This window comes from Danio rerio, chromosome 2 (assembly GCF_052040795.2).
Source record: "Danio rerio strain M-AB ecotype USA chromosome 2, GRCz13ab, whole genome shotgun sequence".
NCBI classification, from domain to species: Eukaryota; Metazoa; Chordata; class Actinopteri; order Cypriniformes; family Danionidae; genus Danio; species Danio rerio.
In genome coordinates this window covers 25,065,233-25,084,934 of record NC_141022.1, presented here as the reverse complement: position 1 = coordinate 25,084,934, position 19,702 = coordinate 25,065,233, and the positions used below count along the sequence as shown (strand labels likewise).

The 19,702-nt window shown below is 36.2% G+C and overlaps 1 protein-coding gene across 2 annotated transcripts in view; it reads right to left on the bottom strand.

Moving 5' to 3' along the window:
• Positions 1-19,702, bottom strand: part of fbxl7 (F-box and leucine-rich repeat protein 7) — a 100,300-nt gene that overhangs the window by 11,417 nt on the left and 69,181 nt on the right. Inside the window, exons 3-4 of one of the 2 annotated variants that reach the window (XR_015477896.1) lie at positions 2,435-3,594; positions 1,844-2,366 (exon numbers count right to left, since the gene is read on the bottom strand). Coding sequence is in view for 1 of the 2 variants with exons in the window: in NM_001080042.1 (NP_001073511.1) it covers positions 2,989-3,594 (606 nt within the window). In the remaining variant the exon portion in view is untranslated. 2 annotated transcript variants of the gene reach the window in all.

Sequence of the window (19,702 nt, the reverse complement as noted above, 5' to 3'; positions counted from 1 at the left end):
ATTAACAAAGAAAAAATTTTGTTATTTTTTTTTTATTTACTTTAAATTACACCTTTTAAGCCAAAGGTTGTGTTTGTATATATTTGACCCAATGTTTTTTAAACCCAGCATTTTAAAGAGTGTATTTATCAAACTGTTGTTAACATTTTGTAATTGAGCTATTCATGAAAAAAACAGCCCTTATTTGATACTCCTTAGTCTACTATATATCATAATATAAATAATACTCATACATTTTTGTCCCAATATCTTGAATTATAGCTGAATATAACTGCATTCTAGAGACTCCATCACACAATATTATGTTGGCCAGCATCATGTTCATCATCTGCTGTACAAAATGTAATGTAGGTTTGGGGTGGCTGTGTTAAATCTAGACACATGGACAAAAGCTCTTCTATATGATTTACAGTTATTTGCACATGCAGTAATTTACCTTTATAGTCATTTATTTTATACAAAATACAGCTGATCATTGATTCCCTAAATTAGGGTAGCAGATTTTCCCAAAGCACCTTGAAGTCAGAGGTCCTGGTTCTGCTTGGGCTTATGTTTCTTTTGGGAAGTATAGAGAGCGCAGACTGAATGCCAGAGCTATTAATACCTTTTCCAGCTTTTCCAAGAGGAAGTCCTGGACATTTCAGGATAGTCTGAAACTGTCTTCTGTGTCGGACAACAAAGCAGGTGAAGCTCAGGCTGTTTGGCTCCGAGTCAGGAAGTCATTCATAAAAGCTGAATAAAAATCCTTCTGGGCTTTCAGAGAGTTTGTGGACCCGACACATCCACAACGCTGACATGTTTTCTTGAGAACGTCAGATAGAAGACGACTGTGCTAAAATACTTCAATGTTTCTTCTGTTTATACTAAATGTCAAAGCTAAATTACTATCTTGAAAAATAAAAACATACTCCTGTCTCATAACTCAGTTTATATTTTGAAATGCAGGGTTTATATCTCACAATTCTGGATTTTGGTCTTAATTTAGTATAATACAGCAATTTAGAGTTTATGGGCCTTATCGACGTGTTTGCCATGATTTGTTGATATTTTCAGACCAGCGGCGCAACCCTAATTGTCATGTTTTCCACCACATTGTTTATATAGTAAATCTATTTGCAGCGCTTTGTGGACTCATGGGTATTCCGATCTAAAAAGGAGATGTGCTAAGGTGCATTGTTGGCGTGTTGCTCTTTTGAGGAACTAAAATATACTGTGCAATAGACCAGCTGAGAGCAGGTCTAAAGTTTGGTGCAGAGCACTGTAAAATGTTACAAAAATTGTAATTTTCTACATAAATATAAGAACCCCTGCCCATGCCTTCTTTATGTTTTTCAGTTTATTCATGACAACTTGCTTTTGTATAATGTTATTATTAGTATTATTTTTTATATGCATATTTATATTTGTTGTTTTAAAAACAAGCTTAGATTTGTCTACCTGTCGGGTTTTGGACCATATTGGGCATGTGACGTGTGTTTGGATATAACTCCATAACAAATTTTTTGACCACACTTCATTATTATTGTTCATTTATTTGTTTGCTGGAAATTAAAACTGAATTTAGAAATAGTTTTGAAACAAGTCTTTGCGCTTAACAAAAGAACTTAAATATGTAGGATAATGGATGTCTTCAGTGGAGTTCGCACAACACTGTTTCCTTATCCAGGAAAGTAAAGAGAAAGTAAAGAGGCTGAATGGAGGAGGCTCGTTCTTTATCCTCGTGCTGCAGATGGTTTCTTTTACTATTTTCTCGTTTGTGAAGCTTTCAGTTTTTACACTTACAAATTCCGTCAAGTAAATAGCAAATGCGCCACAGCATAAGGCAACTGTGACTCTTAATATGTTATATCTAACAGTTGAAGGTTTGTATCTCACAATTCTGAGTTTGTATCTTATAATTCTGGCTAAATATCTAACAAACTCTGAATTTTTTGTTTTTGTTTTTAAGATTTAGTTTTGGCCTTTTGCCATTATTAGATAGGACAGTAATCAGACAGAAAGCGAAGTGGGAGAGAGAGGGGGTAGGGACGGAAAATGCCCTCGAGCCGTGTTTCGAACTTAGGACACCCTGTCAGCACACTAACCACTAGGCTATTGTGCCAACAATTCTGACTTTTTGTTTCAGAATTTGGTATAAATCTTGCCGTTCAGGATTTCTATCTCACAGTTCAGACTTTTTAACCAGAATTCTAAGTTTATATCTTACAATTCAGAATTAATAGCAAATATTTCTGACGTTTTGTTTTATAATTTAGTTTATGCTGCAATTTAAGAGTTTATATCTCACAATTCTGACATTTTTAAACAGAATTCTGAGTTTATATCTAACAGTTGAATGTTTGTATTTCACATTTCTGAGTTCACATCTTATAATTCTGTCTTAATATCTAATAAATCTGACTTTTTGATTTAGAATTCAATATGTATCTTGCACTTCAGAGTTTCTATCTTACATTTTTGACTTTTTAAGCAGAATTAAAAGCGTAATTCAAGAAACAAAAATCTGTTTTTACTTTTTGTCTCAGAATTCAGGTATTATCCCGCAAATTCAGGTTTGATATCTCATCGTTTTGCCTTTCTTTACAGAATTTTGAATTTGCATCTCGCAATTCAGGCATTAGATTATACAATTCAGACAGCTTGCATTTCTGAATCATTGATTGTAAGTTTTTATCTCACATTTATCAGAAAATATGTTGTTCATTGTATTGCTTTTTAAATATTCATGGTGAAAAAAGCTTCCAGACTTCCATACCTATTTGTATTAATTAAATAAAAATTTATTTCTATTTAATAGAACTTTAAGTTCTATAAAATCGAATCATTCTGATCTAACCATTTTGACAATCAGGTTTTGTAGCTGGATACCCTCACCCAATGTGAATTGATAAAACTATGTAACAACTTTTGAACAGCTGAAATTGAAATATATCCATTCAGGACAAATAAATACTGTAAATCAAATCAAATAGTCTGAAACTAAATTACCTGAAACATCCAGGTGTTCCAGGTTGGGGCAGCGTGACACCACCTCAAACACGGCCTCATTGGACACATTATAACAGCCGGCCACCTCTAGGCGCCGTAGTTCAGGGCAGGACTGTGCCACCGTATACAGTCCTCGATCAGTCAGCCTCCGACAGCCACTGACCATCACCGTCTCCACCGTCAGACACACATTTGGGGTGTCCTGGCACAGTCTGCGAGTGAGAACCCGAAGTGCTCGATCCACATGCAGCACATCGCCCGTCAGCCGAATAGTCCTCCATAGACGGGGGTCCCACGCCAAGTTGTACCAGCGACGGCATACGCGGGCGCATCGGCACAGCTGGTTGGTGGGCAAATGGGTGAAGATCTGTAGGAAAGCATGGTCGGGGAGGATGTCAACCGGCGCCCCCTGCTGGTCCCTCGGCTGGCGTAGGCATCTTTGAGGATGGGTGAGGGACGTAGGCGGCATGTGGACCATGGCGATGGTTTCCGTCCCAAATGTTGAAGAGGACGTTGAGGAGCCATTTAGTACAGCTGAAGATGAACGAGGTGGCAAAATCAGAGCTGGACTTGGAGTACTCACTGTTCGCATGCTAAGGTCCGAATCTGGGAAGAAAAGAAATCAAATAACAGACTTGAAAAGGGAGAAAGACTAAAGCACGCTATTATACTGGGTAGAATTTTACTCCCAGGGGGTGTTCAAAAGATGTCATGAAGACTTTATAGTCATTACATGACATGTCATAAATATATAAAGAGGAGTTTATGCATGTTTGTGACTGTTATTAAGTGTCATTAGTTCAGTTATGTCGTTTTAAATGCAAAGGTGACATTGTTTGAGCTGCCTTTGTTATGACAACTTGACATAAACAAGTACATTGCAGCCTGTCTTTGTTTGGTCATGACAACTTGACATTACCAAGACAACATAATTGTCTTAAATCTGTCATAAACAAAGTAAAGTCTAGATGGAAAACAGCTGTGCATTAATATAACATAATTTTTGTGACACAGAACAGTAATAAATAATATCGTACTGTGGGGGGAAGGTTTAGGGTTGGGATGAGGATAGGAGTTAATAAAATATAATTTAATGGGTAATTTAATAAATAATGCCAATAATATTCAGTATAATTACTGTTTTTACATTAGAGTGATGGTAGGGTTAAGGGGGTTAGGGTAGATGTTAATGAAATACAATTAATTGGTAATTTACGGTGGCCAAGAGAGCTGAACATGCTGCAATTTAAGAAAACACGTGCAATTACAAAAAATGCCAGCAAAATAAGGAAAGATCTTCATCCGTTTAAGAGCACACGTGCTGCAAATCCTCACAACACATACACTTTAAAAAACATGCTGCATTTTCTCACAACAATTTTAAACCCAACAGATCATAATGGAAATGTTTCAAGAGGACCCAAAAACATGACGGACGCTGCTGAGCCGTGACTATAGCCGTGTCTCATTTCAGAGGATGCAGGATGCATTCGAGCATTCAAAAAAATTTGAAGGCTCCTTCAAATGCCTCCTTCATTTCCCAGGTAATAAAGGACACAACCGGTGGATCCTTCACAGCCTTGAACGTCCCAAGATTCGTTGCACACTGATAACGGGAGGACGTTTTAAAAGAAAACTACGGTTTAAATGTCTTATGAATTAGGTTTATTTTAAGTGGACATTAAAACACATGTTAAAAAACTAATACGAAAGAGTGATTTTATAGACAGTCTACATATTTATGTGTACATGTATGGATATGAGGAAATATTTCCAGCTTTTATAAACCTTGTTTTGCCTTCAGATTGCTTAAAACAAGTTTTAAAATCACTTTAAAACAGTCACTACAAATTTTATCAGCGCTTATCAACGGCAGCTGTGACGGTTGCCTGGTGATGAGATCTGTCCTCTGTAGGTTAGATTGTCTCATTTCAAGACGCTCGCTTCAGCCTGTGTGGTTTTTTAAGGACTCACCTTTGAAGTCTGCATCCTTCAGAGGATGCAGCCTCTGAAATGAGACAGCTTATTGCTCAGTGAAGTTGTAGGTGATCTTGGAAAGGTGAGTTTTTTGTTTGTTTATTTTAACATCCGGATTCTCTTGTCTTTAGTATTCATTAGCCTAAATAACCCTAGCCTAAATACCCGGGTCTGTCACATTTTAGGGTCCTCTTGAAACTTATCCGTGGTATTCCATGCTATTTGCATGTGTTGTGAGAAAATCCAGCATGTTTTCGTAAATTGTTAGCACTGTGTGAAAATGCAGAGCATTTTAAAAAAAAATGTGTTAGCATTGTAAGCATGTATGAATACAAACCAATGAAGATGTTTTCTCACATGACTGCCTTTTTTTGCAGTTGCATTTGTTTTCTTAAATTGCAGCACATTAAGCTTTCTCGGCCACTATAGTAATTTAGGAAATAATATAATAAAATTATTGTTAACTTCTGGCTGCAGCTGTATTCCTTCTAGCGACAACTATACCCATGATTGTCATGAGGCCATTATAACACTTTCTACAGTAATGCATTACTGTATTCTAAATATATATTTGGGGAACGCAGTAATGTAACGAATTGCATTTTAATTTTGTCATTTGATTACAGCTACTAAAAATAGTGTAATTGCAATACTTATGTTACAAATATATATTTTATAAAACAACATTTTCTTTTTTTTTTAATCATGTTTTCAGCTGCAACGCCACACAAGCTGAAAACACGAGCTGAAATAGCTGTTGACGAGTGCTTGCTTCTTTAAATGGATGCAGACATTACTTTCATTTCATTGAGTGTAAAAACAACAGTATTACTGTGAACTGCAGTCTGCACTACTGGTTAAAAGTTTGGGCTCAATTTTTAATCTTTTCATGTTTTTTTCATCAAGGCTGCATTCATTAAATATAAAAAATGTAAATTAATAATTTTAAATAACGGCTTTTCTTGTTGTATGTAGTCTCAAATGAAATGATTACTCCAGTCATTATTGCTTTTATTACTATTACCATTAATAATAATAATCATAATAATTATAATTATAATAAATAACAATAATAATAATTATTATTGGAGTGAAGGGTCATGTGACTGAGGAATGAAGCTGAAAATCCATCTGGTAAAATCACTGGATTAAATGATTAAATTAAATGATAAACTACTTTTGAACAGTTATTTTAAAGTGCGATAACATTTCACAATGTAACAACGTGTTCTGTATTATTGATGAAATAAATGCAGCCTTGGTAAGCAGGAGAAGCTTATTTTAAAACATTTAAAAACCCCAAACTTTTGTCTGTGTGTGTTTGAACAGTCTCTAAAGACCTTTCGACTGTTTTTAACTCGGCCAGCAATCTTGAACAGAAAGCATTCTATGACAATACTCGTCAACAAGGAGGACACCACCACCCAGAAACACAGCGGCCCAACTCAGCCTAAATTAGATTTTTGTGCAGGATCAGGAGTTAAGGTAACTTCTGGAAATCTGAAGAGAAGCATAGCTGCTTATGAGGCCATGTATATATTACATCTTTTGCGCACCCAAGTACATTGTTTTTCCATGGAGGCGGGCATTTGAGCGTTTACAGTTTGTCTGCCACAGTCAAGGGTTACAAGTATCCATTTTTTTTTCAAAATGTCTTCTGTGTTCAAAAGAACAACAACAAAAAAAGACAAACAGGTTTAACACAAGTGAAGATAAAGTCAATGATTAGATAATTTTAAGTTTTGTACGAACTATCTCTTTAAAACTTTTATATTTGTCAAGCTGCTGGGTCCCACTTTACATTGTGTTGCTTATACCTGTGAGCTTACATGGTAAATAGATATGTAAGTAGTATGTAACTACAGTGTATGTGTATACTTGTACATAGTATTTACTTGTGCAATACTGGTGTAACTACACACATGTAACAACACACTGAATAGTTTGTGTAAGTTCAAATGTGTAACAGAGTAACAACACTAAGAAGGTACACATCTGTAACAAGATTTAAGTGCATTGTGTAACAACAATATGTACTTGCAGATGTATTCCCACTTCCACATTTGTTTGCATACCATGTGCTTCTGAACACTCTATTAGAATAAGAATGGCAGAACTAATGCTGCATTAGAAGGTTTCATCTGTGATTCACCAGTGTAATTACAGGGTAAATCATTAGGAACTGTGCACTCAATATAAAGTGTAAAATTGTCATAAATTACTGTGTAAGATATGAAATCTAAGCCTTTGTGCAACTGTTTAACTACAGCAAACTTCTGCCAAAAAAAGTTTAAGTGTATATAGAAATATACAAATGCATTATCAGGGACGAGCACCTATGGTGTGTAGGGCCTATTGTAAATGCTCCGTTTCTTATTATTCTGCTTCTTCCGCTATTTCTCCGGAATAAATCGTGATTTTGAGAGGCTAAACATGCCTGAAAACTCACGAAACTTTGCACACGTCCCAGAAGTGGCAAAAATGTACGTTTGTAACAGGTTTCAGAAATGCCCGTGGCAAAATGACTTGACGGCGTCACCTGTGCACTTTTGACGGATTGGCCTCCGAGCTATGAATCATGCACACATACGAAAATGATCACACACGTCAAGCATGCCAAAACCTAAAAAAAAAGTCCACAGATGCAAAATCTCAAACCCAACAAAAAGTCGGATATTTTTAACTTCCTGCACCGAAAAAGTGGCGTTTTACTAGTCTTAGGGATTTAATCAGATCAACACCAAAATTAAGTTTTGTCATCTAAAGTCCTTGGCGATGTTAAATTGCAAAGATCTAGAGTTTTCGTCAGAGGGTGTGTTCGTGGTGGCCTCTCAAACTTTGACGATTTGCCACGAAACAGGAAGTTGTTATTGTAAATTGTGCAGCTGTTGTAAATTGTAGAATCACATCAGTAATTCACATTAAAGGGGTAGTTTATCAAAGATTGTGTTATTAATGTCCTGTTACACATTTGAACTTACACATACTATTCAGTGTGTTGTTACATGTGAGTAATTACACTAATATTACACAAGTAAATACTATGTATCAGTATGTACATACACAGTAGTTACATGCTACTTGCACATCTAGTTACTGTGTAAGTTCACAGGTATAAGAGACATATAAAGTGGGACCTCCAATGGTTCAATAGTAATCAGTAACTTGCAATCAATTACTTTTTACTGGTCATGAATTTTATAACATTTTATATTCATATTTTTCTTGACCTCAACTACAGTGGTACAATTCAAATTGATCTTTAAATTGGCATGAAATAATAACGGCTATTATATGATTATTGACACTTGTTGTTCCTCTAACAAAAGTGATAAGAAATGTTTTCACAACTTAATTATAACAGCGTCATCACAATCATGTTTATGACTGATTTATGACTAGTTATGTTGTCTTGGTAATGTCAGTTTGTCATAAAGACATCTCAAACAATGTAACCTTTGCATTTAAAAGAGGCATAACTAATCAAAAGACACTTAATGACAGTTTAAGTCATAAGCATGCATAAAAGTCATTCATATTCATAACTTGTCATGTCGTGATTAAAAAGGTGTCATGACAGTCTTATAAACACCCCTTCATGTAAAGTGTCACCTAATATTGCACTCATTATGCAACACAGACAAGTTGTTGAAATAATGCAAACAAATGGCAGGCTTTCCTTTCCAAATCATTTCCTCAGTTAATGCATTGTCTTTCTGCACATGCAATGGGCTTGGCTCTGGCCCGTGATGACGACTGAGGGAGAAAGTGTTTCATAGCTTGTGGAAAAATGACTGTTTGGCAGTGTTGTTGAGATCTAGCATGTACACGCGGCCTGCAAAAGCCATATTCGCAGACTAATCTCCGGTGAATTTCCTCTGCTCTAGGATCTGGAATGGCCTTTGCCTAATATCACTGAAAGCCCCGATATAATGTGTCAGGCTTTATTCAGTGTTTCCTGAACCATCGGGGCAGTAATGATTGGATGAGAATCGGGGGTTAGCAAGCTTTTATTGTTCCATTTGATTAAACTTCGAGAGCTGCTTAACCGCAATATGTATTGTTCAGCAGAACCCAAGCCATAAGTCTGTTATTTCCATTTATTTATGGGCATGATGACCCTATTGTTCCCTTTGACAGATGTTTTTGTCTCCTACAGTTTCACAGTGTGCTGTGTTGAGTAATGGGAAACAGCAGCTCGTGATCAGATCCCACATATGGGGAATGTGCTTCCACTGAGGAGAATGTGAGATTCAGCAAGCTGGCACGCTCATGGGTGCTATTCCAGCACTACCTTTTGTAAAGGACACGTCTCTATAAAGTGTCACAGACATGACACAGTCTATTGATTGACACAAAAAAGTGGGAATGGGTCTGTGGAGAAGGGAGCTGAGAAATGTATATATTTGAGATAGAAATTATATAGAATTTCAGCATTGAAAATTAATAAATATAAATATTTATACATGATATATTTCATTGGCATAATTAATTTCTTATTTATATATTATATTATATTATATTATATTATATTATATTATATTATATTATATTATATTATTAATTCATTTACTTGTCGGCTTCGTCCCTTTATTAATCCAGGGTTGCCACAGCGGAATGAACCGCCAACTTATCCAGCTAGTCCACACACACACTCATACACTCATACACTACGGACAATTTAGCCTACCCAATTCACCTGTACCACATGTCTTTGGACTGTGGGGGAAACCGGAGCACCCGGAGGAAACCCACGTGAAGGCAGGGAGAACATGCAAACTCCATACAGAAATGCCAACTGAGCCGAGGTTCGAACCAGCAACCCAGCGACCTTCTTGCTGTGAGGCGACAGCACTACCTACTATGCCACTGCCTCGATCTATATTATATTATATTATATTATATTATGTTGCTCTCTGGAATGTTTGATTCTGATTGATCACTCGCAACATTCCACAAATGCTATTCCCGGATAACCACCGCTGACACTAATAACACAAGCTCATCCAGGAACTTGAAATCATCTTGACTGTTAGCGAATACGTTCACATCTATATACATTTCTCTACATTCATATTTATATGCTTGTCTAGCTAGTCATCCAGCTATTTTTGACTGTTTGGGGTCATCTTGTGACTTACCAATACGTAGGTTACATATGCTCCATTCAGACATTTTTGTTTCTGGCAGCTATGAGTTTACTTAAAGACTAAGTATGGCTCCAAACAGTGTTTTGTGTCTAAATTTTAAGTTTGGTTTTTGTGCAAATAGCTACGTAATAAGCTGAATAAAGTAGATCCAGGTGGCTGTAATTGCAGAATAAATCCCTTCATGGATGTACATTATTCCTTACTTTTATACTTTTTTTATACTTATATTATAATATTACCAGTGGTGGAAAGAGTACTGAAAAATTATACTTAAGTAAAAGTACCATTACTTGCCCAAAAATGTACTGCAAGTGTCTGTTGTAAATACTACTCAAAGTATGAGTAAAAGTATCCCTTTTAAAAGTACTCAAGAGTGCCAAACTTGCCATCTTTAGATTTTCACAAAACACATCTTCTCTCCCTCAAACAGTGCAAGGCATGGTGGTGGCTAAAAGACTATTGCTTAAAAATTGGAAATAACCGTTACCCCTCTCATTCCAGAACTGGATTTCTGATATCATGTCTGTTATTCAAATGGAAAGACTCAGATTTTTACTGACTAGCTCCACTAGAAAAGTTTTGGCTACTTGGGGTTAATTTCTTGATTTATTTGACAAATCTACATCTCAAGAGCAATCCACTGACCCCTCCATAGATTAAGCTATACACCCTCTCTAGTTTTGATTGTATGTTTTTTGACTATGATGTGTCTCTTTTTTTGTTGTGTCTCTTTTGATTTAGTGGCTAATTAGTATGAATTCGTATGATCTAATTCATACAATTTAGTACGATTTGCTTATAACCCAATGATGGTTGGGGTAAGGTGCCACGCCTCCATTTTAAAATCCATTTTAAAAACTCCATTTTTGTACGACTGAACTTGTACGAATTAGCCACTAAACTGACAAAAACTGAGATCAGGCTGCTCTTTTCTTTGTTGTTTTCTTTTATGTCTTCTTTTATCCCTTTATTGTTACATCGTATGTTTGTGTGAATAAAAGCTTGCATAGGATCCGATGGCTTCTGGTTCATTACAACAAAGACACTGTCACTTGAGTTTAGGGCAGTGGGTGGGCGGGTCAATCTGTGCTTTTTGAAACACTATTAGTTGGGTTTAGGGAAGAAGTGGGGAAATCGGTTGGTCACTCAGTCAGTCGACAGTGGCCTCTGGTAGATTTACGCGTGAAGAGCATGTGATATGACACTCGCGAGAGAAATTTTAGATCTCAAAAAGTGTACACAACAGTGCCTGGCGGATTCGCGAAGACAAAAACTGCAAAAAACATAGCTCCTGAGACATATTTGGTGCTCTCCAGAAATGTATATAAGGGTACTTAATCAGAATGAGCTTGGCTTGGATTAAACTGTATGTTTATATATATTTATACAAAAGAAGCAGCTCAACAATCCTTGGTCTGGGCTGAGACTTCATGTTTCTGATTCTCTTAAAAAGAACTGCTCAGTACATTCTAGAATTGAACTACACTTAATATTGTATGTTTCTTATTTGATCTGAATATATACGGTCACACGGTCTATTCTGCATAATAGAATTAGTTGCTGTGCTGTAGTATTTTAGTACGCACCAGTAATAAAAGTCAAAGAATGCATGTAGTTCATTTTTGCTATTCCCAAAAAACTAATCATCTTCAGAAGCATTTTGTATTCCAAACCCTATATTTAATAATAAAAAAGCAAATACAAAATGCTTGAGGACAAAGAAAGCAGTAAAAACAAAAGCCCCACACAAGTCAAAGTGCCAGAAGGGAATCTAGAGAGTGAGACATTTAGCTTTGTTTGAATAGTTACAGCCACCACATTCACAAACTTAGTCCACAGAGAAGCCAAAGTCCCGAAATGTTACGAGGAGCCACTACAGTTGGCAGAAGAAGCAGAAGCCAATTACGATTTAATGTCACCACTAGAGAGGAAGAATTGGAAGTGGCTGCTCAGGCTGGACACGAGCCCTGACTCACACGCTAGATCTGTGCCCTTGGTACCAGCCCAAAAAAAGCTGCTTCCTCAGTTAGAGCTTTGCAAAATATATTAGATCCTAATAGAACAATCGGGTTAGAAGAGCTGGTGGTGGTCATTTTCAAAGGACTAATGCTAAAATCTAGCTTAAATTTGCTTAAACTAATTACCTGATTTTACAAGCTTTTATTAGCTCGTCCAAGCTGGTTAAATTAGTAGATGTCAAATGTTCTAAATGTCTAAAGGCCCTCAAGTGGAATCTAAGAATAAACTTGTGTGTAGTTATTTCAAGCAGAATTGGTGCAAAGTTATTTTAGAGGTAGTGTGAGTTTGAAACAAAGAAAACCTTACTGGAAAAACATCCAGTTGTTGAAGTCGGCATGAAATCATCATTTACTCTTCTTTGTTTATATTTATGTACACACCACCTGACTAAAGTCTTGTCGCCTATCCAAGTTTTAGGAACAACAAATAAGAACTTGACTTCTAGTTGATCATTTGGTATCAGAAGTGGTTTAGAAAATAAAATACGATCATGCCTTAATTTTAAATTATTGAATTAGTACAGTAAGGTCTTCCCTTTCTTCATCTTACCCCAGACATGCTCAATAGTGTTCATGTCTGGTGACTGGGCTGGCCAATGCTGGAACACTTTGACCTTCTTTGCTTCCAGTACTGATGTAGAGGCTGGAGTATGAGAAGTAGGGCTATCCTGCTGAAGAATTTACCCTCTCTTGTGGTTTGTAATGTAATGTGCAGCACAAATGTCTTGATACCTCAGGCTGTTGATGTTGCCATCCACTCTGCAGATCTCTCACATGCCCCCATACTGAATGCAACCCCAAACCATGGTTTTTCCAAACTTGACTGATTTCTGTGAGAATCTTGGGTCCATGTGGCTTCCAGTGGGTCTTTTGCAGTATTTGTGATGATTGGGATGCAGCTCAACAGAGGCTTCATTGGAAAAATCTACTTTCTGACACTTTTCCAAATAACTAGAAGTCAAGTTATTATTTGTTGCTCTTACAACTGGAATCGACGACAAGACTTTTTTTTTTTTTGTCATGGAATTTTTATTCTTGCAAAAAGCATTTTACATTTTATAACAATCCACAAAACAATCCCAATTAAAACAATCAACATTTACAAATGAATAAAGAAATAAATAAAATAATAATAAATAATAATAAATAAAATAAAATACAAATACAGAAAAAAAAAATTATATAAAAAAAAAATTACAATTACAAACCATATACATACATACACATGTACCTTCACTCAATCCACATCTAAGGTTTTTAAGTGATTAAAGAATGCAAAAAATTGTTGCCATTTTTCAAAAAAATGTTCTCCCCTACCTCTGATATTGTATTTAATTTTCTCAAGTTTTAAAAAGAAGACCAAATCTTTGAGCTATAATGAAATAGAGGGGGGTTGTGGGGAGGTCCAAGACAAAAGTATTCTGCGTCTAGCGAGAAGAGATGCAAAAGCCACAATGTCAGCGTGTCTCCGGTTTAAAGGTTGACACTGAGAGGGAACACCAAAGATCGCGATTAAAGTGCAAACAGCTAACTTGACCCCCAGAATATCTGAAACAATTTTGAAGAAAGTAATCCAGTAATTTTGCAACTTGGGACAAAATACGACGACAAGACTTTTGTCAGGTAGTGTAGTAGCTTGTTAAAAACGATGTAGCTGTGATCTTCATTACTTTATAAAAATACATTTTGCCTTCATAATTTTTACCATAACCCCCTTCAAAAAGTCAAATTCTGGTCACACAAAATGGCCTTAGGGTGGAGCTATTAATCAATCTTCCTCCATTTTACAACCAATCCAATTGGTTCCCAAAGGACTAAATCATGCACCACTACATTGGACCCCCATTTCGGAACTGTTTCAATTGGATGTACGTCTCATTATGTGATAAAAGACAGTCTTACGTACCACGCTGACTTCATAATAACAAGTAAATAACACGGTGAGAATGTTGTAAAATCAGGCTGCCACAAGGGCTTTTCTATACTGAATTGCTTTTCAAAACACTGTTGGTTGGGTTTAGGGAAGCGGGTGGGTGCTGGTCAATCTGTGCTGTTTAAAACACTATTGGTTGGGTTTAGGGAGGGAGGTGGGGGGATTAGTGGGTCAGTCAGTCAGTCGGTAAGTCAGTAAGTTGACAGCGGCCTCAGGTGGACTTATGTGAGAACAGCAGGCGTGAATGGCACTCACGAGAGAAATTTGAGATCTCAAAAAGCGTACACAGCGGACTCTGGCAGATTGGCAAAAACAAAAACTGCAAAAAAAGTAGCTCCTAGGACATATTTGGCGCTCTCCAGAAATCTTTATAAGGGTACACAATCAAAATGAGCCTGGGTTGGGTTAAACTGTATGTTTATATATATTTATATGAACAAAGCAGCTCAACAATCCTTGATCTGGGCTGAGACTTCATGTTTCTGATTACATAATATGTAAACGTATGGTTATAACCTATTTATTATTCAGTATAGGCAGCATTCATCAGTTTTTCTTTTTGCAAGCTTTTTGTTTAATAAAAAATTATTCAATGTTCATCAATGTTTTGTGTATAATTGTTCATTTTGTGGATAAATAGGCAGTTGTTCTAGGAAAATTAAGTATTTTGGTCTTATATAACAACAGTCTAGATGTACATTGTCACTTATTTTTAGCCCATGTCAAATATAGCTGAGTAATATCACAATATATGAGGCCAAAATTCCCCCTGGAGTGATTAAATAATAGCTGCGTCCCAAATCGCATACTTATGCACTATTCTACGCCATTCCGTAGTATAAATAGTGTAAGTAGTGTGCTCACACTGAAAACTCTAAAAAAAATAAGTGCACTTTAATTACCCAGACGATGCACTTATTCAGCTGCTAAAATGAAGTGTCTTCACTCAACAACCGCAGTTTTGCTCACGTAGCGGAGGGGGCGGAGCTATGGCATGTTGGATAACTTTATTTTGGATTGTGAAAGCAAAATTCTCCTATGAGAGTGATTATAGCGCCTCCCGATGGCGAATGCGGTTATACTCATGGCAGGTGTTATTTGATTGTTTGGTCATTTATTTCACTGATTTGGCAACCATCAAACGTCATCAGCGAAACGGTTTGAATTTCCACTTAGTAGGAAAACATTAGTGTGCCATTTGGGACAACACTACATACATTTACTATGCGGTTGAGTGTGTAAGTGCATAAGTACATAGGGCATGAGTGCATAGTGTATAGTGTGCCATTTGAGACGCAGCTAATGTCTTTTAACTGTTAGATTTCACTTATTAGTGGTTGAATTAGAGGCTTAGACCTAGTTAAGTGCAGATATATTTTCATTTGTCTGTTCCTTCTTCTGAGTATGTATAAAAATGATTTAAACTAGCCTTTAAGGACAAGCAGAAAACACAGCAAAAATTATGGTATGGTTAACACACACACACACACACGCGCACACACACTTGTGCATAACACATAAAATAATTCACTTAAAATTTTCACTTTTTTTGTTTATAAATTAAAGTAATAAAATTATCTGTTTAATTAAAAAAATTGTTCAGTTCTTTTAAACAAGCTGAAAGTAGGTTTATAACAGAATCTGTTAGTCTAACTAAGAGCTGCACTAACAACTTTTTATGTTTAAAACTGTAATTGCAATAAAGCAATTGATTAAAGTGCTTTGTAAATCAACTTAACATGACTGCAATTCTGTTTTTAGCATTAGACTTTGACAGAAAAGTAAAAAAAATGAATTTCCCAATTTTTCCCGTTTGCTTCAATGAGAAGTCCACACATCGATGTCAAACCCAATGATTCAATGAGCATCAGATCATCTGTTAACTGATATGGTCAGCAGCATCACATTAATAATTAATATCAATTGTGTGTAAGAATATTAGCATGCGTGCCTCAAAGTTGTTTATGGGAGCATCTTGTTCAGTTTATCTGGCTAAACGCTAGTGTAAATCTGCTTATTGTCAGAACTCAGCTAGAGACGAAATAAATCTTTCCTGAGTTAACAGTTTACACACTCGCAAACACAGATTTTTTGCTTCGACAGACTGAATAAACAGTAAAGCAGCAACTGTATTGAAGGTGCCAGTGTCCGTTTAACACATTCATAATGCATTACTCAAGAACACAATGGGATTTCAGCAGCTTAAATCTCCTGGCTGGAGAGCAGAGGACTGATACTGAAGTGTGTCAGGCTGCTAAGAAGAGGATTAAAAATCCACTAATCCTCCATTAGTGTTAAATCAATGGTTCATCTGCACCTCCACAAGCCTGGCTCCGCACAGTCCACTGACCATAAGTATATTGAAACCGGCTTCTGGTGCTTTTGCATTTTTAAATAGCTACGTTTGGTTCTTTTTAAATATGGACAAATTAAGAAACCAATTAAAAAGTTTCAGTTTTTTCTGGATTTATTAGACATTTGATATGTGATTAGGTTTGAGATTTAAGGTTTGATAACATTTTGTTCAAATTTCAAATAAATTGGCAAATATTGGCCAATAAAAACATTGGCATTGAAGTTAAACGGTTAGTTCACCCAAAATGAAAATTCTGTTATTAATTACTCACTCTCAAGTCATTTCAAATACCTAAGACATTTGTTAATCTCAAGAACACAAATAAATATATTTTAAATGAAATCCAGTAACTCTCTCATCTCTCAGTCCCAATCCTTGCACCCCACTGTGCTGCACATTAAGCACGTTTTCTCTTTTCACTTCAGACATTTCTTATAATCAACCATGCCTTTCAGGAGTCAACTCCACTGGATTTTCCATAATAATTTCAGTTTAATGGGAGCATATATTTTTCATTCATTTTAGTGTGAGCTACGCAAATTGGAATTTCATTTATTTATAGAGATGTATTATGTCTAACTTCACATTTCTCTAGTGAGATGCTACAGGCAGTGCTATTGTGTAAATCCCTGATAAAACATTATAAAACATTCTATTTTTTGTAAGGTTTCTTGTGCTCAGGTAAAAGGCAATTGAGGAGAAGGGAGTAGGGAGCAATGCACACTGAGTAGGGACCTATCAATCGGAATATAGTTCAGCATAGGGCTCATCTAAAGAGCTGGCCATTTTAATCAAGTGTGTTATATAAGAGAGACATGTGAAATATGCAGAGCGATGGGGCGCAAGGACCGGGATTAAGAAACACTGATATACAGCGACAGTCCTGAAAGTCCATAAAAGGAACCATAAACATTGTCAAAACGGTCAATGTCTCAATGTCTACCATAAACCGTTTTTTTTTTTCTTTATGAAATATTTCAAACCCAAACTGGACCAAACAGCTGTGAGTAAAGTAATATATATTACTTCAGACAAATAATAAATACTAAAAAACTATAATTGATATAATATAAATATAATACATTTCTGCCAGCAAAAGAAGGGCAGTTTTGTCTAAAATACTTTTATTGTATATATCTTCTTTTACTGGCAGTAATTTATTATATTTATAATTATTTATTATTTGTCTGAATTAGTCTACCAAAAAGTGTATATTCCATACAAAGTATGAAGCTGGGGTGCATTTCCAAAAACCATCATTAGCCAATTAATGTTGCAAGTTCCATCGTTACAAACATACTTCGTTAATTTGACGTTTTTCAAATCAATCGCTTCAACGAACATTCGCAAACTGCTTTACAAACTAGCTTGGAACTAAACCTCTGGAGCTGTACTTAGAAACATAGTTCCTGGCTGTGTTCTATTCCAAGTTATCCCTCTTATGCCCTATTCGTTTAGAACACTCTAACATTTAAACTTGGAATGATTAAAAATAAAAAAGCATTAAAGTTATCTCTCTTAGGTGTGATTTGTTTTTAAAGTATTTTTACAGTTCAGTATTAGCCATCTTCATGTTTACAGCTGCGCTCCCTTCGCAGTGCACTTTGAAAACATTGATGTCATTTTGAACACAGCCATGGCTCATGATGAAAGCTGTAGGTGACCTATTATTCAAAGTCTCGAAAGCTTGTGAAAACAAAAAAAACAGCATACGTTAATGCTTTTAATTTATAGTAGGCTATTTATTAAGTGTCATAAGCCTGTATATGACATGGGCCTGTTAGTTAGAACACTTCTTCAGTGGTTTGTATGTGTCAAATTGTAAAAGTAGACTTTTCATAAAATAAATAAACAATATCCTACTTAATAATAATAATAATAATATAATAATAATAATTATTATTATTAATATTATTATTAAAGTAGTATTTTTTTCATTTCCTTATAATTAATAAATATTAAATTTTATTTATTTATTTATTTATATGATTTATACATGAGATTAGAATACGTGTTAGCTTTTGTAAGTGATTTTATGTTTCAGAATAGAATATGTAATGTTCTCAATAATATTTGTAAAGAATACACGGGCCCTTATATATTTACATATTTAAATTAATATGGAAAACAAGTGCATGTTTTTATCAAAACTGATATTGGATTTTTTTAAATGTGTGTGTGCGCGCGTGTAAAACAATATCATTTGTACACAGAAATTATGGGGTTCTTCTATAAAGAAGTTGTTACTCCACCCTGTTTAGAGCATCATTAAGGGTGTTTTACGTTATAACTAACATGGTTCAAACGATGGAACTGCAAGAGAAACTACGGGTTTTAAGAAACACTTGTCACAACATCGTTCTTTTCCCAAACAATGCATCGTACTGTGATAGTTCAGCCGCGAGTTACGTCATTGTTTACGAAACATATCCCTGATCGGTCAGTTCTTGTCACAGGACTAGCAGTGCCCTTGTGGCAGTCTGAAAAGTTGAGATGTTTTCAACTGATGCGCCTGGAATACGTGAGAAATACAAAGAAGTAACGAACTTGCATGCAAAAGACACAATGTGTGAATGGCCCATCAGGCTGTTTGAGAACTTACATCAGGGGTCTCAAACTCAATTTACCTGGGGGCCGCAGGAGGCAAAGTCTGGGTGAGGCTGGGCCGCATAAGAGATTTCACAAAAAAAAGTCCTCAAATGTCATTATTAACAGTTTTAATTATTTCTTCTGAATATGAAGTGTCCTGAACATTAATAGAACATTGAGTGAAGATTATGAACAGTTCTTCTGAACATGGCATCTTTTGCCTACTCCTTGCTGCCAGAGACTTGACAGCGCTTCTTCTCCCAAATCTGAACCACATTTGGCTTTAGAGCGGAAGCAGTTGAGACCCTCAGTATGGCTTGAAGATGATCATCATTAAGTCTAGACCTGTCTAGACTCACTCAAAACTTCCATTCCCTCACCTAAAAAAAGGTGTATATATGTATAAATAAAACACCCCCACCCCACTCCAGTCACATCAGTCTGTACCAGTCTGTATCTACTTATAATATATATAAGATGCAGGCTGTAGCTAGGTAGGTGGCAGGCTGCAGATAGGTAGCTAAGTGGCAGGCAGGGGAGGGACAGCTTACCTTGGTTCTGGCCAGCGCGAGTTCCCTCCTAACACTTCCCGCCCGTCACAGCGTCTAACAAAGGGGCGGGGTGCGTGGTGACGTCACCGGCATCCCCGCCCCTTTGTTTACACGGCGGGCGGGGAATGCCAGTGACCGCT